This window comes from Pseudonaja textilis, chromosome 1 (assembly GCF_049901715.1).
Source record: "Pseudonaja textilis isolate UNSWEBS1 chromosome 1, rPseTex1.2, whole genome shotgun sequence".
Classification (NCBI taxonomy): domain Eukaryota; kingdom Metazoa; phylum Chordata; class Lepidosauria; order Squamata; family Elapidae; genus Pseudonaja; species Pseudonaja textilis.
Genome location: NC_141990.1, coordinates 189,335,022 through 189,357,668, shown reverse-complemented (window position 1 = coordinate 189,357,668; position 22,647 = coordinate 189,335,022). Strand labels below are relative to the sequence as shown.

The 22,647-nt window shown below is 41.1% G+C and overlaps 2 protein-coding genes across 15 annotated transcripts in view; one reads left to right on the top strand and one right to left on the bottom strand.

The window, feature by feature from the left end:
- The window catches only part of NOSTRIN (nitric oxide synthase trafficking), a 36,971-nt gene extending 31,414 nt beyond the window's left edge, over positions 1-5,557 (top strand). For 12 of the 13 annotated variants that reach the window (XM_087919994.1, XM_026697095.2, XM_087919991.1 and 9 more), the window contains 3 exons: positions 542-656; positions 2,148-2,267; positions 4,141-5,557. In XM_087919994.1, coding sequence (XP_087776120.1) covers positions 542-656; positions 2,148-2,267; positions 4,141-4,283 — 378 coding nt within the window. In that variant the 3' untranslated portion in view covers positions 4,284-5,557. The remainder of the gene's footprint in view (positions 1-541; positions 657-2,147; positions 2,268-4,140) is intronic. The other variant, XM_087919992.1, reaches the window with a different exon arrangement.
- On the bottom strand, positions 5,071-17,006 carry SPC25 (SPC25 component of NDC80 kinetochore complex). 2 transcript variants are annotated; one of them, XM_026697105.2, is made up of 7 exons: positions 16,742-17,006; positions 15,309-15,469; positions 14,112-14,177; positions 12,891-13,037; positions 10,524-10,616; positions 7,812-7,910; positions 5,071-5,215 (listed from the first exon to the last, which is right to left on the bottom strand). In XM_026697105.2, exons 1-7 carry the CDS (start codon positions 16,849-16,851, stop codon positions 5,091-5,093), a joined length of 801 nt encoding a protein of 266 aa, XP_026552890.2. In that variant the 5' UTR covers positions 16,852-17,006; the 3' UTR covers positions 5,071-5,090. The 2 variants fall into 2 exon arrangements, with proteins under 2 accessions (XP_026552890.2, XP_087776136.1); XM_087920010.1 differs by lacking the exon at positions 16,742-17,006 and adding an exon at positions 16,715-16,725.
- Positions 17,007-22,647: the final 5,641 nt, after the last annotated feature.

Here is a 22,647-nt window from a genome sequence, read left to right as displayed (position 1 = left end):
GTAGCCCCAAAATGAACTTTTTTTTGTAAGGTTCCAACAATTAAGAGAGATATTCTTAATAGTATGGCACTCAAAGATGCAGGGTTATTAAAAATAGAACGTTACTGAAAGCTGATCCAGGAAAGCTCCAGTTCCTCACATAGAAGGGAAGACAAGAATCACACAACCCTATAGACAACACACATAAAGACTTGACTCAGTCAGCTTTTGCTGCTGAGATTGTGTGTGGCAAGTTTTTTTCCCCTGCTGTGCTACAGATCAGAATGGTTGCAGAGCTTTCCAACAGCATTCAAAGCAACTCTTGTCAGAATCCTCACTTTAGAAAATCTTCCTACATCTTATTTTTAAAATACATATCAACAATCATGTGTAGAAGTTGTGGTTGGATTCGGTGGCATCTGGGATGATTGCTTTAAATGTTTGCAGAATTTGAATTTATCTGTGGTGATAGTTTTTTCAACAGGATTACGGACCAAGAAATCCGAATTGTACACTTTTTGAATAAGCAAAGAGAAATAATACTATTTTCCTTTCCCTTTAGGACTGTCTACATAGTTCTGTGACTATCATTTGCCCTATTACAATGAAGAGTGTTAAGCAGAACTTGAAAATGAAGAATACTGGTGAATCTGGGATTAGCTCAAACTGCCTGCCAGGTAAATTATTCATTTATTTATTAGCCCAGTTTATATCACTCCAGCTTCCTTCTGTCTGCTTTTTTTGTCTGTGTATGTCTTTGAGACAATTTTTGACTCTGACAATGACCTGGATAAGTCCCTACAGTTTTCAGAACTGATCTACCATTGTTTTCTTCCCAGGACAGAGTGAGAGTGACTGGCTCAAGGTCAAGCCAGCTGCTTCATGTCTATAATAGGGCTAAAATTTACAGTCTTCCAGTTTCTAGTGTGATGCCTTCAGCACTACACCAAATTGATTCTGTTTCCCTTTCATAAATACCTAGCTGAAATGAGGTCCTTACTCTATCAAGGAAATATTAGAAAGGTGGGCATCAAATGATTAGAGAAGTCTGAAATAGAGATTTTTAAAACAATAGCTAAATTTACCGGTGGACTCCTCAGACCCTTAGTTAATGAATTATATAGAGCCGTGTTGGCACAGTGGTTAGAATGCAGTATTGCAGGCTAACTCTGCCCACTGTCAGGAGTTTGATCCTGACCGGTTCAAGGTTGACTAACCCTTCTATCTTGGAAGGATCCAGACTGTTGGGGGCAATATGCTGACTTGTAAACCTCTTGTAAAGCACTATGACGTGATATAACTGCTATTGCTATTATTCCTGTTAATTTTCCCCACCCAGTTGTTTTTTGGCTGCAAAATTAATTGTAATCTACTTCATATACTAAACGAGCAGCTATTAATCAAAGGAAGATTGAACCCAAACAATGCTCTATGGCAGGGGTGTCACACTTGATTTCACTGAGGGCCACATCAGGGTTGTGTTTGACCTTGGAGGGCCAGGGTGTGTGTATGTGGGGTGTGGCCGGGCCATGGTGGGCGTGACATAGGACTCATGTCATGGTCACCTGTGGTGGCCAAGTGTAAGGCAGGACTTCCCTGAGACCCTCCCTCACTCTCATTATAATCTCCCTCCTTCCTTCCCCTCTTTCCTTATTTTTCCTTCCTTGATCTCTTCTCATCTTCCCTTCTTTTTCTTTGTCTTTCCTCTTTTCCTCTCTCCTTTCCTGTTCCTTCTTGCATGATCAAATGCAAAAGGGGAAATATTTCTTGATTCGTTTTGTTTGTGTTGATAGCCCTCTTCCAGCAAAAATGGAGCCGGGCCCCCTGTGCATGCCCCAAAATGGCAAAAAAAAACAGAGCTGGGGGGGGGGATGCCCCCCAAGCTCCTCTTTTGCTAGTAGAGGCACTGCGGGCCAGTCCTTTGCTGTTCACCACAATTTCTAACTTACCAACTGCAATCATTCCCTTCACAACTGTGGCACGAAAGGTTGTAAAATGGGGCAAAACTCACTTCACAAATATCTCACTTGACAACAGAAAATCTGGACTCAATTGTGCTGGTCGTTAAGTCGAGGGCTACCTGTATAGAGCTTTGGGATCATTTGCAGAGAAAAAGGCATCAACCGGGCCGATATGAAAAATATTCCATTTTCGGCTTGACATTGCAGAAACAGGGAGCAGCGCCAATTCCACCACCTCCTTGCAGCCAGAGAATTCAGAAAGCAGAACGTGTCGAGCTGTGTATGATTACCACGCAGAAAGAGAGGACGAGCTTTGCTTAAGTAAAGGTAACATTTACTCATCCTAATCTCCAAAAAATCTCGAAAAAAGAGAGTTGGAAATCAATAAAATGCTAATCCCTTTTGAGGACTGTAATAAAAAAATCAATGGGTGCCCAACCCATATTTTTTTTAAACAAAGAGGACCAGTAGAGGGATTCAAATTTTTACTACTGGTTCTGTGGCTTGGTGGGCATGGCTTGGTGGGTGTGGCAGGGAAAGGTTATTGCAAAATCCCCATTCCCTCCCCACCCCACTAACCTGCTTTCCAGCTCCGTTCTCCTATGCAGGGCAACCAAAGAAGACCCAGCTGATCAGCTGGGACTCGTGAGGCAGAGAATAGATGGGGTTGGCAGGGCCAGTCAGAGGTGGGATTCGCCGGTTCTCCGAACTACTCAAAATTTCCGCTACTGGTTCTCCAGAACCGTTCAGAACCTGCTGAATACCACCTCTGAAGAGGACTCATTAACATAGGTCATAGAACTATTGGGGGCCCTCTGGCATGGTTTGCCAATGTCAACTTATCACAGTTGATTTGTTATTCAGAGCTTTTTTCCGTTTGTGATGCTCTTCGGTATTCCTACTGGGCCACCATCTCAAGGCGGCTGCCCATGTTTTTAATCCCCCTTATTGGATGCTAAAAATGAAAGTGGAGAAAGAACGAAAGAGGTAACCAAATCTCATTTGCCTAAAAAATTCTGAAAGTTTGTGGGTCATTTCAGAACTTTGTTCTGCCTAGGCCCTTGGATAATTGTTTCAGAATGTAACAAGAAAAAGCTACGCAGTTAGAATTACTTTGATGAGAAAACTTGGGATATGAGCTAACTATGCAAATATATATATATTTAAAAGAAACTAATTTGGTAAAGGTTTGAATCCTGCCTAACTCTATCAGTGTACCTCAAATAATAGTAATTATCTCAATGATAAATGGACTGAGAAAATACAGGTTTAAAACAGCCGTCCTAAGTTGGCCAAATTAAAACTCAAGGGAGGAACGTGGCTGTCATTACAATCACATAGAAGAATATTATAATCACACCTTGAACATTTCTGCAGATGTTCATTGATCAAAGATAAACAGCTTGAAAAAAAAAAAGATGGAAATCTATGTATAAAGAAACCAGCTAGGGAATTTAAAAAAACCTGAGCTGATATTGCAAAAGGACCGGCTTACAGCTAAAGGCTATTAAAAGCAAGTCTGTATCTTGTAATAGAGCTTTAGAAATCAAGCTTGTTATAAATTGGTTCAATGATGTGGTTCCTGATTAAGTTAAGCAACAGTGTGGTTGGGATGAACCAGAGGAATGGAATGAACTTCATTCGGAATTCAAAGAATGCACCGTTTTTTCTAACCCAGTTTTAGCTCTGCAAAGTTGTGTCTCCTGATCTTCTTCCTACTTACGTGCAAGATGCACTTAAGAGTAGGTGCCTTGTTTGAAAGCCTGTAGAGCAGGGGGTGACAAACTCAAGGCCCGGGGGCCAGATCTGGCCCATGGGCCCGCCCTGCAAACAAAGAAGGACCGGCCCGCAGTGCCTCTGCCAGCAAAAACAGGGCTCCTCCCAACCTCCATTTTAGCTGGCAGAGAGTTGCAAGAGACCATCCCAGACGAAAACGAAGCTCGGGAGCCTGTTTTTGCTGGCAGAGCGCTCAGGCCGCCACAGGTGACACAAGTGACATCATGCTGGCTACGCCCATCCTGGCCTCCCAAGGTCAAACACAACCCTGATTCAGCCCTCAATGAAATTTGAGTTTGACACACCTACCGTAGAGGGAAGGGCTTCTATACATGCCTTGCATTGGTGGGTATTGTCCCATGCATTAGATTAAATGACACAACATAATTAAGTAAATATTAACTGGCTTGTATTATCCTTTCAGGTGATGTAATTGTAATTCATCACAAAGACAAGAGTGGTTGGTGGTACGGTTCTAGAAAGGGGAAACAAGGCAATTTTCCTGCTACATATGTGGAAGAAGTCACTCTCGCGACTGACAGGAGCAATGATGAACCTTCTCTTTAAAACGAAAAGAAAAATAACCACCCCAATATGGATAACAAATCCAACAGACATGTTTCTATGCTCAGAATAGAAGCCAAAGAATACTTTTATTTATAAGCAGCTCTGAAATGGATATTTGGTGAATTAGCATTGCAACAAAACAATTAGAGACAACTTCCATTAAATCCCTTTTAAATGATACTCTTAAATTATCACGTTAACCAGTCATTTAATAAATTGTTGGGAGATCTCTGCGATATAATGAAAGGGAAACTGACATTTATTTCTGAAATGCAAGAGGAAGTCAATTTACATAGAGATTATTCATAAACGGAATTGGCACCATGTAATCAAATTCTACACAATGTTTCTTGTTTCAGACTCATAAGACTTTAGGACATGAAGATAATAGCACCCCTATTGCAAGGCTGAGCAAACCAGAAATTTGTTCTGCTAGAAGATACAAGACTTCCAATTTTCAAATATACCCCCTTGAGGGGATCCTCGGATTATTATTTTGTTGCCTAGTGAGGTAGGACAATCATTCAACAGATGATTGGTTACTATTTCCTAATTCTATTAGGTTATTAGTTAGATATGTTACATTTGAATCCTTCCAAGAGTTATGTCCAGCACAGCTAGCTTTCCACCCACACCTATTTTATTCTCACAACCCAGGTTGCATTAAAAACTCAAAATAAGAATGAAGATCTGGACCTATGTTTTCACAGTCATTGTCCAAGACCTTCAAGATGTTACAAGACTTTTATTCTTCCCAAGTATGAAGTGACAAAATATGAAGGGCAGATTTAGAGAATAAGCAGTGCTTTATTGGTAGGTCAAAGCAATGAAGGCTTTTCTAACATTGGCAATAAATGCAGAGAAATTGTTGGTTTCTCTCACTTTCCGCTGTAGTTCTTCTGTGCAGTCCAAGGGAGGAGAACAAGAGACCACTAGGAAAAAGCAGTGAATTATATTCTTCAAAAAAAATTGAAAATAAGACATCCTGACATAGTATATTACATCTGGACATATAAAAGTCAGAAAGGGACATAGAAAAGAATATCCTGCCTTCACTTCTCACAATTTTCTATCTCAACATCAGACCAAGAAACACATATGTGGGAAGTTGAATGCTGGCTTCATATTATCAGCTGTCTCTTATACTGTAAGTCATTGTGAAGGTTTTAAATCTTCCTGAGGGCTTTTATTAAAATATATTACTCTATTTTGGTTTGTTTTACTCTAAACTGTTTGGGAAGTTTTAATAAACTAGTCAATACATTCTAAGAAAACTGGGCTATCTCTTACCATTACTTTTCACAGCTGCTAGATCAGGGGTGTCAAACTGGATTTCTTCGAGGGCAAGACCAGCATTGTAGGTGTCTTCCATGGGCTGGCAGGACGGGATGGATGCCTCCTTCAGCACCCTGATGGCCACAACAGAGCATGGGGGGGTGGGGGTGTCCACATGTGGCCCCCTTGCAGCTAGTTTTTACCCTCCATGCCTCCTGCCGGCCATTTTGGGCTGTTTTGGGGGCCTTTTTCAGCCCATTTTTGGGCCGTTCTCAGGGCTGTTCTCGGCCTGTTTTCCAACCTGTTTTGGGGCCCATTTTTGACCAGCAGAGTGCTGAAGGAGGCCATGGAGGGTGAAAATGAAGTGCGGGGGGCGCATGCATCCCGTTTTAGTCGCTACTGGCACCCTGGGCTGGTCCTTTGATATTTCCAGGCTGACCCCGTGGTCTGGATTTAAGCACCCTGAAGACCAGATGTGCATTTGACACCCCTGTGCTAGATAAGTGGCCACTAATACTTCGCAAAGCAGAAATAAGAGAATGGATAGCTACAAGAATGACCATGCAAATCATTCAGAGGAGGTCTCGGAGGTTGACTGTCCTACGGAAGAGGACCTCTTTTCTATCCACGCCTCCGGAGGGGCCCTTGAAGTAGCCACCCTAGAAGATCCTAACAATGCCATCACCTTGATGCTTTGCTGGCAGCATTGCCCCAATTGGCATATCCTTTTCCATGATTCGCATTAATCCCAGTGCCTCTGCACTATATATGGGTAAGTCCCTGGCTTGCAAACCGTTCACTCAGTTGACCGGTTGAAATAACAGCCACTGGTGCCCAAAGTTATGGCTGTTGCAGGGCTTCCAGTCATGTGACTGCAATCTGGACCCTTTGGCAACCCGTTGAGACTTACGACAGATTGCCAAGCCCTCCACGATCCCGTGATCGCCACTTGCAACCTTCCCTGCCAGCTTCTTCAGAAAGTCCACAAGGAATGTTGTAAGCCACTTCATTTCTCTACACAATGGGCTGCCTTCCTTCCCTGCCCCACGCTAGAGGGAAGGCAGGGCAGGAAATGTGCTGCTGTGCAGAGGCCGGAACAAAGCTGCAACAGCTTTGCTCCTTCGCACAGCGCATTGCTACCCACTCCCCATCCTCAGCCAGAGAGGGAGACTTTCTTTCTCTATAATGCATGGTGAGGAGGGGAGCCAGCATGCTGGGCCAGAGAAAGGAAACTCAGATCATTTGGGATCCGGGCCCTTTTTTTTCTCCCGCTTAGCAACCGTTTCTATGCAACCGAGGGGATCTGCCTGTCCTCTTTTGGCAGGCATCTCTTTTGTTCCATTTGTTTAATGACGCATAACAGTGATGGCTAACCTTTTCGGCACCGAGTGCCCAAAGCATGCACACACACACACATACACACCCAAAATGCAATGCACATGCATCCCCACGCATGTGCCCCGCTCCCCACGCATGTGTGCACGTCCCCTGCACATGCACCCTACTCTCCCCCCCATGCACCCCGCCCCCACACATGCATGGCAGAGGCCTGAAGACCAGCTGGCCGGCATGAGGCGCATGCGCAGCTAAGCTGGGGCAACAGCTCGTGTGGCCAGAGAGGGCTCTGCATGCCACCTCTGGCATGCATGCCATAGATTGGCCATCACAGACCTATAACAACCAGACCTGAGAGGGCAAAGGACAGTGGTCACTGAGCAAGGTGAATTATGGGTGCCTCACTTAACAACCGCAATGACTTATGACTGTAATGGGCAAGATCCATTACGGTCGTTTCTCCAGGACTACCTGTAAAACCCAGCTTCAGTTGGTTAAAAGAGAGAGAGAGAGAGAGAGAGAGAGAGAGAGCGCAAATCAGCCACACAGGTCTTTTTCAAGCAGGAATGAAATAAGAAATCAGGACAGATCTCACAAAAAGCTGCCAAAGCCCAGTCTTGTTGGAGAGAAGGCAGGGAAGTTTTGGAACACAGGACATAATACAACCTGATGCACAGACTAGTAAATTGTTCAAGCCCTTAGGGGGTAAAAAAAAAAGCATGGAAAAACCAGAGGTGGCCAAGAGAAATGTATAAAAATTGATGGAAAAACTGAACTACAATCTTAAAATAATCATTTCAATACTGACGGCTACTAAAAAATAGTAGAATGAAAAGATGATGAGAATGAATAGGTGTGAGCTTATTTTGATATAAAGGAAATAGGAAAATAAGACATGGTTGGAAGTTCCATACATACCTTCGTAAGCTCCCTCTTCATTTATGGAAAGAGTAAGTATGTATGGCTTTTGGAAATCTTTGTGATCAATGCAGCGGAATACAAATTGCAAATGCTTATCTGGATGCAAAAATAAAGAGGCATTAAATCTCAGGTATGCCAGATAAAACTGTATATATATTTCAGATGTACTGCCGTTTTATAAAGTCTGAAACGGTTCCTCCTTTATTCTCACATTTTAAGAAATTATTAGTAATGAATGTCTAAACCAGGGCTCTTCAAACTTGACAGCTTTAAGACTTGTGGACTTCAACTCCCAGAATTCCTCCTCCAGTCATGTTAGCTCAGGAATTCTGGGAGTTGAAGTCCACAAGTCTTAAACTTGCCAACTTTGAAAACCCTTGGTCTAACTAGTGTAGGAAACGGTGTGGGAAATGGCAAACTGTTTCCCCCGGGAAGCTTTGACCAATCACAACTCCTGGTTTATTTGCACAGAGACTTATTTCTACTTTGAGAAAAGCTCCCCTGGATCCAAATAGTCATTTACAAAGGATCAATGGGAATACACACAATGCCTGATTGGGCTATTGTGCACTGAAGTTCCCCCCCCATCCCCTAACCCTGAATAATCTTGGGACCAAGAGTAACACTTTAACTGCAGTTTTAGAAATTCCCTTTAAAGAATAACAGATTTTTTTTGACATGTTTGTGCACAGACAGAAATAAATGGATGCGAACTGACTGCCTTTAATGAAGGACAGGCAACTTCAAGCCCATATAGGGCCACTATCCCTTTGGAGCCTTTCTAAAGGCCATTTTCGAAGATTTTAGGGATGGAAATGTGAACTGCTTGCCTTCCCCAGGATTTCTGGCTCCCGTGTCCATTCTTCAGAGCAGGGAGAGAAAAAGCCATTTGAAGAGATCAAGAAAAGGGAAGCTGCAATACACACTCCCATGGGCTTTCCGGTCCTTTTGGAGGATGGGCAGGAGATGAGCATCCCATTCAAATAAGTCTCTTGATAATCCAGTTGAAGGCTTTTATCAGCAATAAAAGCCCATCCCTGTTTGCAGGGTTGGCTGAAAACTTGAGGGCAAAACTAGGATGCGTAAATGTCACAAAAACAACCTAATGTATGTGTGACTGGATTCGCTAGCTCAGTTCTAATCAGTGGAACAACTGGCCTCCAGAAGTTGTGAATGCTCCAATGCTGGAAGTTTTCAAAAAGATGTTGGCTAACCATTTGTCTGAAGTGGTGTAGGGTTTCCTGCCTAAAAAGGGGGTTGGGCTAGAAGACCTCCAAGGTCCCTTCCAACTCTGTTATTCTATTCTATTCTATTCTATTCTATTCTATTCTATTCTATTCTATTCTAGTCTAGTCTAGCCTATTCTATTCTAATCTATTCTAGTACTGAAAACCATTATTTTCATCAAGGGTATGCTCAGAAATATTTTATCCCCTATGAAAACATGTGAAGGCTGAATTTTTTAAGACTCCATGGTTCTGATCGTTATAATAGTAAATAGCACTTTTAAAAACTTAAGAAGCTAAGAAGATTCTTATTGAAGTTCAGACAGATCAGAGCTCAGTATGGCACTGAATATTTATTTGTTCCCAGGCTTGCAAAAAAAAAAAAGCTTACACTGCACAAAACCCTTGTGAGGAAAAATAACCCACACCACTTGGCACGCAGAAACGTTCTACTCATTCATGAAAAGCATTATCCTTGGGGATATTGTAGAAAAGAGAGCCGTGTTAAGTCTGCGAGGCAAAAACGTAAGAAATCTGGTAGCAGCTTTTTCAGCTACCAGCTTTTTCAGGAGCCGTGGTGGCGCAGTGGTTAGAATGCAATATTGCAGGTTATTTTGCTGACAGCCAACTGCCGGCAAGTCGAATCCCACCAGGCTGAAGGTTAACTCAGCCTTCCATCCTTCCGAGGTGGGTAAAATGAGGAGCCAGATTGTTAGGGGAAATATGCTGATTCTGTAAACCGCTTAGCAAGGACTGTAAAAGCACTGTGAAGCGGTATATGAGTCTAAGTGCTATTGCTATTGGTACCCAATTTTATGGAAAGGTAAATTTTCAAGATATGCAAAATGTATTGTTTTGAAGATGAAGGATTCCCTTTTCTGCTGAACTATGCTCATCTCTTAAGAGATCTCTCCATTTTTCCATAAATCAGAACTGGTGTTTCTGACAGTCACAGAAATTCACTGTTTTCAATGTTCAGTGTTGCTGAGAGCCTTCCGTCCCCCAAATGGTGCCATCTGCACAGCCTGAATTATCATAATTATCATTAATTGGAAACCACGTGCTAAATTGGATTGAAGCAAGCAATGAGTGGGGCAAAACCTGAAGGGGACAATGACCCCCTACTCTACAACTTGCCCCCCATTTTTGATCAACCTCTTCCTCTTTCATTCATTGCCTGAAATTGTCAAGCAAGATGATGAAGACAAGGGTTAGCGGAGGGCTGAACTGGTCTCTTACAGAGAGCTTTTAAAATGAGGCTGAGCTGGCAGTGATGCCCTGCACAGACAAGAAATTTTTGAATGTGAGAATATTTTCCCCTGCAGAAACCGTTGGCAACATTGCAAATCTGCATGGAAAAAAATATTACTTTTAAGCTTATATAGCATAGCAGTGATAATCATCAGCTTTGTAAACAAATTGATTTTGCTATAAAATGATAACCTCAGTCATTCTGAAGTAGAAATGCGAGCGTCAACCTTACCACATGTTTTTCGTATTTCTAATCCAAGCCTCTCTTTGAATAATTTTTCAGCTTTCTGAAGTCTTCCCTCTGTTTCTTCTGTTTTATGCTTTGCTGGAATTTAAAAAGAAACAAAGCCTCAAAATCTCTGCTAAGCTTATGCCTGGGTCCATTTTTTTTTAGTAAGTTGATAAGTTTATGGAATCAAGCATCTCTTTTTTCAGCATTAGTACCTGACGTTTTCAACAAAAGAACCATTTTTTAAAAAATATCACCCAATTTATCATTTGCAGTTTCTTTACTGGGCTATCTAGGTTAGATTGCATTTCTGTGAACTCCCTGTAATCTGGGATTGTGTAATGCTGTTTAGTTTCTGAGTTTTGGGGGGAAGGAAACATCACAATAGACACTCAGTTCATTGCTGGAGAACAATTCCAATTGAGCATGGATAATAGCCTTTCTTAGGATTTATTTGCTAGTGGTAAGAGCAACAAAGCAGACTCACTTCTCTGCTCTTATTGCATCTGCAAATAGAAACTGGTAGCCCTGTTTCAGGTAACCAGATCCCTCCTCTGGGAGGGGATGGAGAAGCCCTTGCAGGGTTACTGAGAAAGGGTAGTTTGTGGGACAAAGTTGCTCAGATCTATTGTACTTCATTTAGCTGGACAGGTCCTACGAAAGGGATGAGTTTGGGGTGAATTTCAGAGCCAGTTAGCTCTGAGGAACTGGACAGGGTCTTCAGAGCTATGAGCTCTACTACCTGTGTATCAGACCTGTTTCCCTCCTAGTTGGTCAAGGTCAGCTAGATGACACGTCGTTGGGTCCAAGTGGTGGTGAATGCTTTATAGGATAGGGGTTTTTGAAGATGACAGTGGTCTGTTCCCTCTGTTTAAGACTCTGTCCTTGGACTCAACAGTACTGGATGATTTTTATCTAGTTTCCAACCTTCCCTTTTTAAGGGACAATTGGGGAATAAATGGTAGGTGCATCACTTCTGTAGACCCTGGAAGAGGCAAATTATCTAGACTTTTCCAATCAGGAGTCAGACAGGTTACACTATTGAGAAAGCATTGGTTGTGCTCATGAATAACCTCTGACGGGCTTGATGTATCTGTCCTGGTCCTTCTAGATCTTTGGATAGTTTTCAGTACCATTGACCATCGTATCCTTCTGGACCAGCTTCAGCGGCTGGGATGAAGGCCCTGTTCTGTAGTAACGCTTTCCTTTCTCCAATGTTAGTTTCAGCCAGCATTGGTGGGGGAAAAGATCTAGCTCTTATGTGGGATGCCTCAGAACTCATCTCTCTTCTCACTCCTACATCTGGGTGAGGTCATCTGTTGGCACAGAGTGAAATACCATTAATATGCTGATACCCAGCTGTAAGAGTCCGGATGAGAGAGACCAGGTTACAGCACAACCCCAGCAAGACTAAGAGGCTTGAAGTATATGAGCTTCTGGATATGATGGTTCTTCATCAAGTATCATTGAACATATATGCTTACTTCTAACTGTACAGACTCAGCTTGGAAAGCCCATTAAGATTAAGGCATCTTCATCTAAGAGACGTGGCAGCACAGTGGTTAGAATACAGCATTGCAGGCTAATTCACTGCTCACTGCCAAGAGTTTGATCCTGACCAGCTCAAGGTTGACTCAGCCTTCCATCCTTCTGAGATCGGTAAAATGGAGACCCAGATAGTTGAGGGGGGCAACAGGCTGACTCTGTAAACTGCTTAGAGAGTGCTGGAAAGCACTGTGAAGGGGTATATAAGCCTAAGTGCTATTGCTATCTAAAATCAAATATTTCACTTTCAATTTAAAACTGCAGGCAATTTTGCAAGGAAGCACTAAAAGCGAGACAGTAATATAAAATACACACAAGGAAGAGAAATGAAATTGTTTTCTCTGTGCTTTTTTTCCTATTTGACTGTGCTCTTTGGAGCCATTTAATAGGGCTAAGTAAAGCATTCCAGAAGCACCAAATTAGCATACGGAGCAAGAATTTAAAAAAAAACAACCCACAACTGAATTAACTTGTATTATTTCTTTCATTACAGGGAGAAATATTTCCATGTGGGTATCCTAACATGGTGGTTCCAAACTGACTTGGTTGAATTGGAATGGCCAGCTCCAACATCTCCCGAGTCATTATCAAAATAGCCAGTATGATGTAATGATTAATGTGTTTATTCGAGACCTGGGTATCCCACGTTCCATAACACCCTCAGTTATGAAAGCTCAGGAGCCAGCCATTCTCTCTCATTCCAACCCAACCAGATGCTATTTCGGGGGGAAACTGGAACACAGAGTATTACATAGGATACTTTCAGGAGGAAAGGCAGGATAGAAATCTAAACTGTTCATGTTCCATTTTCCCAGTGTAACTTACATTTACTGTTTCGGATTAATTCTTCCTTTAACTCTTGAATGCTGTTCATCAAGTCTGTCTTCTCCTTTTCCTCATCCGTAATATTAGAAAGAACTTCTGAGATTTTAGCTTGCTTTTCTTCAATTGATTTGTTCAACTCACAGACTTCTGTACGAAAGAGAGAAAACAAGGTGCATCTTTTTTTTAAAACGCAAAAGCTATTTACTTAGGTTTACCCCTCAGTAATTTGGGTAATATAGTTTACTGAATAAAACTTTTAAAAAGTTGAACAAAATATGTTGGAAAGATGCTGTGACATACACTGCATAAATATGACAAAATAAATATTTCTATCTTATTTGAGAACATTTTGTTTATATATTACATGTGTTAGATATTAACCACTATCCTTACCACTAAATGCAACATTAAATGCAACACCCACATGAAATATAAAGAAAAACAAAACACTGTTTTAGTAAACTACACAGCACCTGGATGACACCACAGCCTTCACATCTTCGGATGTTGTTAAAATGAGGACCCAGATTGTTGGGGGCAATATGCTGACTCTAAACCGCTTAGAGAGGGCTGTGAAGCACCGTGAAGTGGTATATAAGTCTAAGTGCTAGTGCTATATTTACAGTACAACACATTCTCATTAGTACTTGATAAACCATCAGGCAGAGGCAGGACTAAAGACTAGGTTGGGATGAAAAAGAAAACCCAGAAGAAAGCCACGGAAAGCAATTTCATACTGTTATTGAGAAAACTACATATCCCTGTAGGCCTGAAAAGCCAAACCCAGCTCCTGGAAGTTTTTACATTTAGTCCCAATCCAACAGAAATACATTTTCCCATAAAACTGGCACCTTCATCATCTTAATATTATACAGTGGACATTATCCAAACAGTTTGATTCATGGACTTTTGAGAGGAAAGGAACAGAAGAAGCATTACTGACAATGCAAAGATTATCTGAAGTTCATAACTATGCTTCTTTACAATTAAATACATGTTGTTATTCTATAACACAACTGGAAGTTAGATCAAGGTTTGGCTCATCCGCACTGCATTCAGCAGTTTACATTTGCTTTTATAGAAAAGGTGGCCCGGACATTATTTTTCAGGATAGACATCGATACTGAGTTTAAAAACAAATTTTTTTTCAGGCATTCTACTTGGTTTATCAGCTTCTGTAAAATGATTGTTAAGAAAAATGAGAAATGATTCATACTGTACCATTGCTATACTCATGAAATTTGTTGATAATTTCATCCCCTTCTTTCAGTCTTTTAGACCATTTATCTATAATGTAAAAAACAAAATCAAAACTCAGCCAGAAATTATTGTTTTTATTTTATTTTATATTTTTTATTTGTTGTACAGGTAGTCCTTGAGTTATGACCAACAATTGAGCCCAACATTTCCATTGCTAAGCAAGCCAGTTAAGTGAATTTTGTCCCATTTTATGACCTTTTTTGCTGCAGTTGTTAAATGAATCACTACAGTTGTTAAGTTAGTAATATGTTTATTAAGTGAATGTGGCTTCCCGATTGACTCTGCTTGTCAGAAGGTTGCAGGTGATCACATAGCCCTGGGACACTGCAACTGTCATAAATATATGTGAGTTACCAAGTGTCCAAATTCCAAACCCAAATCATTTAAGCTTGGGGATGCTGCAATGGTCATAAGTGTGAAAAATGGTCATAAGTCACTTTTTTCAGGGACGTTGTAATTTTGGATGGTGACTAAACAAATGGCCATAAGTTAAGGACTACCTGTATTATAAGCTACCTAGTCTTGCAAAAGTGAAATGTGCAGCTATATAAGGTAAATAAATATTGATACTAGGTTAAATTAATTTATTATGTATTTATTTATTGGATTTATATTGCCGCCTATTCGCCCCTGGCAACTCAAGGCAGCTTACAGAATATAAAACCAGATATAAAACCAAATATAAAGCAGTGAAAATATATAAATTCACCTTCCTGAGAAAGGTGGGATATAAATCTAATCAATAACATTGCCCACAAACTTTATATTCAGATGAAACTTTCCACAATATTGTTGTGAAATGAAAAAGGAGTATCGTACATAGTTCATATCAGGTATGTCCAACCTGTGGCCCTGGACATCTAATAATGTGGCCCCACAAGAGTTTATTAAAAATATTTAAAAATAAAGGAAACTTATTATTTATATACATGAACTACATTATCTATTTTATATGCAGCCCAAGAAAATTCCACTTCACTCAGCGTGGCCCAGGCAAGCCAAAAGGTTGGAAAAAGTCTTGTTTAGATACTTTAGATATCATTCTTCTTTTCCATGGTCCGCCTACCCCAATCAATTAGAGCTAGAAGGGGGAATGAAGAATATACTGGATATTTCATTTTCTGCTGCAACAAAATAATAAACCAGACGTAATTTTACCTGAAAGATTGTTTATGGATTCATAGAACGAGTCTCTTAGCCCCAACACCTGATCAATAGGCTCAAGGCAACAAATAGTTTTGAACTTGGCCCAAAATTCCTTGATGTCTTTTTCAAGCATTGCCAGCTCATCATTATCATCTTTCATCTCAGCCATCGTTCTGAAAAGATATTTCAAACAGCAAAAATGAAATCATTGTTCCAGCTTAAGGACAGTTTTGCAATGGAATTCTGCTGTTACTCGTCCATCAGGCTATTTACATTAAAAAAAAAATCCCAGGCATTCAAATCATTTAAGCTAGAGACCCGAGTATTCTGCATAATGTTAAGCTGAATGTCATTAAAAAAGCACAACAAAGAATGTTCTTTCTGCACCAACTCAGAAAGCACAAACTGCCCAAAGGAGCTGCTGATACAGTTCTACTATTGAGTCTATCATCTGCACCTCTATAACTATCTGGTTTGGTTCTGTAACCCAGCAGGACAGACACAGACTTCAATGTAATTTGGATTGCAGAAAAAAACAATTACTACCAACCTGCCTTCCATCAAGGATCTGTATACTGCACAAGTCAAAAAGAAGGCTGTGAAAATATTTACAGACCCCTCACATCCCAGACATAAACTGTTTCAACTCCTTCCCTCAAAACGACACTATAGACCACTGCACACCAGAACAACTGGACACAAGGAGAGTTTTTTCCTGAATGCCATCACTCTGCTAAATAAATAATTCCCTCAACACTGTCCAACTATTTACAAAGTCTGCGCTCCTATTACTGTTAATCTTCTCATCACTCCTTATCACCCATCCCTTCCCACTTGTGACTGTATGACTGTAACTTTGTTGCTTGTATCCTTACGATTTATATTCGACTGCTTCCTAGCATGATTTGATTGTTGATTGTACCCCTATGACTATCATTAAGTGTTGTACGTTATGATTCTTGATTCTTAACGAATGTATCTTTTCTTTATGTATACTTAGAGCATTTGCACCAAGACAAATTCCTTGTGTATCCAATCTCACTTGGCCAATAAAGTAGTCTATTCTAAACACCCTCCAGCTTAAAACCTTGTGAAAGTGTTGATCTTGAACCAGAGACAGAAACCAAGATTTATGCACACATCAAAGCAGGGGGTTTGAGGGTTTTGCTATCCATTAAAGAAACACGAATTTTATGAAACGGGACAACCACCCTGCTTCCTTTTCAATAGGTAAACTTCCGTTTGCAAAAGCCCTCGATAAAGCTTAGTAGCAAGGATTTTCCAAAACATGTTTTTTAGCGTTTCTCCTTTTGTCTCCCTAGAATTATCAAGCGAGTTACCAACATTAAACATTTAAAAAAAAATGTTTCTGGACAGAGATAGGCAGATAGGCAGGCAGGCAACACACACACACACACACAGACACCCGTTTCGCCATCGCTTACCTTTCAGACTTTTCTCGACATTCAAAATCGCAACCACTTTCCCGCCCGGCCCTCAAACGATCGTCTTCCCGTATTATTGGCTGAGCGAGGGCGCAAGCCGGGCTCGCCATTGGCTCGCATCGCAGGGGAAGGTCAAACGCTGCGGAATCTTTTTCTTCCCATTGGGCCAAAGAGAGAGATAGAGAGACGAGGGAGATTGGGGTATGATGGGAGTTGTAGTTTAAAAGGTTTTTACTTGCGGTGGGGCGGGGGGGTGGGGGTTCGGAAACTTGATGCTCGCTGGAACGATGGAAACGAGCAGGGGCGAAAGTGAAAGTGACCGCTTTGGGCAGAAATCCTCTGCCCGTGGCCGTGTATCAAGGGTTGCTTCCTCCCACCGATCCCTCCCTCTCTCCCCGGTATCCCTTTTCTTTTCCTCTAAAACAGGGCTCTTCAAACTTGACAGCTTTAAGACTTGTGGACTTCAACTCCCAGAATTCCTCCTCCAGTCATGTTAGCTCAGGAATTCTGGGAGCTGAAGTCCACAAGTCTTGCCAAGTCTGGAGATCCTTGCTCTAGTCTAGGTCTAGCACATAGGAAGAAATCCCAAAGGTGCTCCCCCCATCTGCCCCCAAGAGGCAACTGGGCTTTCTGGTTTTTCTTTGAAGACGTTTTGCTTCTCACCCAAGAAGCTTCTCCAGTTCTGAAGTCCGGTTACCTCTTGAAAAAGCACCTCTGGGACAACCATAACCTGGGTGATAGGGAATCTCCATAGAAACATAGGAGGAATGTGGACTGCAGTGCCTGCGTAGAAAGGAACTAGAAACACCTAGAGAAAAAACAAAGAGGAGGTCTCCTTTAACCGCATTAAAACCTTTGACTATGTAATTTAAGCCAAAATATTGCTGAGGAGATGTTGAGAAGGAAGGCATTTGTCCAAGTTGTCACCAGAAATCAAACCCAGTTTGATGACATCTAATTAAACTGAACCAAATCTTCACAATCTGGTATCTGTCAAATGCTTTGGATTTCAACTTCCATCCATTCATCGCCAAGAGTCAAAGACAAAGGACTACAGGGGATGCAGTCCAAGGCATCCGGAGGTAACCAAAATCAGAGAAAGGGATACTATTTGCCTCTGTCTGTTTATGTTGTTTTTATTTTATTTTATTTATTTTTTATTTTACTATTTTATTTTTATTTTTCAGCTAACAAGGCCACCTTAGTAGCTTTGCTTGTATCATTGGAGGAAAGGGCTGCATGGACTAAAGTCATTAAGATTACCTAGTTAAAAACATCTGTCCTTGCTGTTCTCAGCCTCAGTCTGATGCAAACACTTTTATTCCTGAAGAATGACTTCAGCTAAAACAAAATAAATTTTGCATTTTTTGGCTGCGTGATAGACATTAGTTTATCCCCAATCATATGTATGCCCTCAGTTTCTGACCATGATGAACTTTGTCAGGACCTAAAATTCTGCCAAAGAGAGAAGAGAATCTGGAAAATGATTATATCTGCAGAGAATAAATGCATAAATTAAGAGCCGTGACGTCACAGTGGTTAGAATGGAGTACTGCAGGCTACTTGTGCTGACTGCCAGCTGCCAGCAGTTAGGCAGTTCATTTCTTACTGGCTCAAGGTTGACTCAGCCTTCCATCCTTCAGAGGTTGGTAAAATGAGGACCCAGATTGTTGGGGGCAATAGGCTGACTCTGCAAACCGCTTAGAGAGAGCTGTAAAAGCACTGTGAAGTGATATATAAGTCTAAGTGCTACTGCTATTTTAGGGGGTGTGATGTCTCAGTGATTAAAGATGCTGGGCTTGTCAGCTGAAAAGCTGACAGCCCAGGTTTGAGACCCAATGCCGCATGACACGGTTAGCTCCTGTTACTTGCCTCTGCTCCTATCCACCTACCAGCTTGAAAGCATGCAAATGCCTGTAGATACATAGGTACCACTTTGGAGGGAAGGTAACAGTATTTGGTACAACCTTGGATCGTTCAAAGAAGTGTCTTTGGAAAAGAAATTATACATTGGTGATGGCAACCACTTATAAAAAGCTTTTATAACATGTTCAAGGCACATACCACCAGCAAGACAAGCCAAAATGTTTAAAAATATGTCCACCAAATGCTGGAAATGTAATCAGAAACCAGGTACATATTATCACTTCTGGTGGACATGACCAAAAGAAAAAAAAAAAAGAACCTGGGTGAAAATGCACATGTGGCTAGAAAAAAATGTTAAGACAGCATATAGATTTTAAGCCAGAACTAATTTTGTTAGGCCTAATACCAGAAAAATATGATAAAGGGAATGTAAATTTGATGTTATATGTTTTAACAGTAGCAAGAACTGTATTTGCACAACATTGGAAAAATGAGGAAACACCTATAGAAGAAGATATAATTAAAAAAAATATGACTGTGCAGAGATGGACAGACTAACACTGAAGTTAAAAGAAAAAGAAGACACAGAATATTTTCGAACTTGGGACTTGTTTTATCAATGATTGGATAACGGGTAGAAATTAGGAACTTAAGAAGTATTATTATGTAAACAAATGGACTCAGTATGCTGTTCATTAAGCACTTATTGAATGTATGTGTGTTTGTGTGTGTGTGTCTTTGGACAACGCTGGCTTCCTTGGCTAAGAAACAGAGAAGAGCACCACCCTCTAGAATCGGACATGACTTGACAATTTACCTTGAAATACATTTTAAACGTCGACTAGATTTATTGAATGTGTTTTCCAATTATAAAATGGAGCTTATAACTGTTATTTTGGCATGCCGGATTAGATAAAGTTGGGAGAGGGACTCACCTTTTGATCCAACCTAGTAATCAAGGTTGCAAATCTGTTATGCTAAATCCAAGGGCTACCCCTGAGGAAGGCATTCTAGTCTGCATGGAGATTTTCTAAGTTTTATAGAAAGTGAGGACTGAACTGCATTCTCTGACAGAACATCCCTCCTACAGAGTCAGGAAAGAAGAACAGCGTCCTCGTTATTGAGATTAACATTTATTAACAAAGGTTGTGAAAAACTGGCGTGGGCGTTTGGAGATTGTGGTGACTGTTAAATTTGTACCTAAAATGGCTGCGGGTGCTGCTTCTTGTGTCCCTATAATTATTATGGGGTTTTATGGACATATTTTATATACTGTATGTTGTAGATAATTATGGGTTTTACTGTGGATTTAGTTAGTGTAAGCCCCTGAGTTTCATTTTTTAAACAGAAATGGCAGAAAAGCTGCAATCTCAAACTGTCTACCATGGACTTCACTCCATTCCTAAGAGGTTTGTAAAGGGTGTGTGCATAAGCGCACCAGCGTGCCTACCGTCCCTCTCTTCCTGTCCCCATTTATCTGTATTTACTTCCTTTGTTCATGTTTATGTTCATACCTACACTTGTTATCTTGTACATACATGTTTGACAAACAAATACAATCAATCAATCAATCAATCAATCAATCACTGAGGCTCTTTTTTTCATCCGTGATGGATTCCTGCTGCCCTTTGTCAGCGAAAACAGAACTCAGGAAGGCTGCACATGGCACTCCCAAATTCCATTTTTGCTGGCAGAGGCACTTCGGGACAGTACTTTGCCGTTTCCAGGGTGGGCCAGTCCAGGAGTCTGGGGAGGACTCAGACGAGGAGTCCAGTATTGAGATCAGCGAGGCAGAGGAACAAAGGGAGCCTGTTCCCAGTGCACGCATGCGCAGAGCTGCCAGAAGACAAGAACAGCTAAGACAAAAGGAACGACTCAGGAGTAAGGCTTGGAGGTTGTTGGCCCATAAGACATAAAGGAAGAGCAAAGGGACATGAACATTTGCAGGAAGCAACTTTGTTCATACTGGTCGGTTTGAAACCTGAAGCTCTGTTGAATTTGTGCTCCGTTTGGCCTTGTATAACTAATTGGAGATTTAGTCATTGGCAGAATTTCAAGGAAGATAAAGGTGCGTGCTTATCTGACTTATCCTGAAGGACAACTTCCATAAGACTCTTTGCAAACTGTTTGAGACTCATTACAGGCTGTGAATGAATAAAATTCACAGCTGTTGGAAATAAAGAAAAAAGGGTTTTGGAACTAATGTGTGTTTGTTTGTGTCTCAATGAGCCTTGATCAGAACAGGTGTCAAACTCAAGTCCTGCAGGCTGGATCTGGCCTGCAGGATGCTTAGATGAGCAGGCCCACCCTGGAAACAGCAAAGGACTGTCCCAAAGTGCCTCTGCCAGCGAAAATGGAATTTGGGAGTGCCATGCGCAGCCTTCCCGAGTTCCATTTTCGCTGGCAGAGGGCTGCAGGAATCCATCACAGATGAAAATAGAGCGTCAGTGAGTGATGTTGAGCTGGTCATGCCTCCTAGCCACACACACACACACCCTCCCCCTGAGGTCAAACACAACCCTGATGCAGCCCTCAATGAAATCGAGTTTGACACCCCTGATTTAGAACTAGTACCTTCATTTCCAGGCTTGGTTGCCATTGTGAGGATTTCAAAGGAATTCCATTAATTGCCCCCATCATTTATCACTGTGGGGATTGACTTTAGCCCTGAGCAGCCATTTTGGAGTTAAATCAACTCTCCCCTTGTGGGTGGGAGGCAATTAAAAAATGTCAGCATGCTAGGCGCAAACTCTGGTCTGAAGCCCTGCTTCTTCAATGTCCATAGTTGTGTGCTTCAGTGTCCACATGTTGTGTGCTTCAGCCACACAATCGTGCCAGGTGTCTGTACATTTTTAAAGATACCCCCAAACACCTCTGCTTTACCCTACTAGGGTAAAGAGCACAGAGCAAAAATAAATATTAAAATGTTTATATCTGCAGAACAAGGTTTTAAAGCCTATGTTGTCATCTTCCGTAGTATTGCACCTTAATTTTGAGCTCTTACAGATGACAGAAAATGGTTTTCTTCGGGTCTAAACTCTGTCTAAACATAAACGGGTTTCAGGCTTTGTGGTAAGAGTCTTATTTTGTAACCGTCAAATGTTAAAAGCCAGAATAAGATGTTGAACAAGCAGGGTTCGGGAGCTCTAACTGAGTTGCAATAATAAATAGCAAACTGCCTGATGAATGGTTATGTGCTCTGCAATATGTTCTCTATTGCTGTGAGACTGAATATTACTGTTGTGTCATTCATCCTGGAAACAGATTTCTGTACTTTTTTACTTTTTTCAGGAGCAGATTGCTGTTTCTTAATGAAAGTTGGACGTGCTCCCTAAACGGAATCCTTTCATTTGGCGGCTTGCAAAAAATGTTCTTTACAGCACTCTCTGGTCTTTGGTATCATTCTTATTCTTATTTTTAACTTTTCAGCTCATGCATTGTGAATTTTTCTCTTTTAATCTGTCAAGTGGCTTCCATGTCTTGTTCTAGTCTCTGTTTTCTGCCTGTGCAGGTGGTAGTTAGAGATCACATTTGCTTCCCTGCTGCTGTCTTATTTCCCTGTTGACCCAAAAAATTTTTTATCCCAGTATATATCAGAAAGAAACTGAGGCTGCTTGGAAAACATCTGTGAGTGATTCTGAGTTATTTTATTAGGATTCCTGGTCTTTAGTTTCAAAGACCATCTGTTGTGTGTGACAGTGATAGAGGATTATTTCTTGTCTCCCAGAAAACTAACAACAACTTGCCAAAGCTATTCATTAAAAAGTGATAATAAAACTCTAGCTTTGTAAAATAAATCAATTCCTGTTCTTCTGGGTAGGCTCCACAGATATAATCCACCCCCCGCCCTCCAATTGCTGGGTAAAAGAAAATATGCCAGGAAAAAAAACTGGAAAGAGATATCACTATTATAGCCTAGTGTATATATTATTACTAAGTAACAGTAGAAATAAAACTCTGCATTTGCCTAAATCAAATCTTTTGATCTTTGATTGACATCCCAGAGCCACATGCACAGAATAAGTGATTATTTGCAAGGA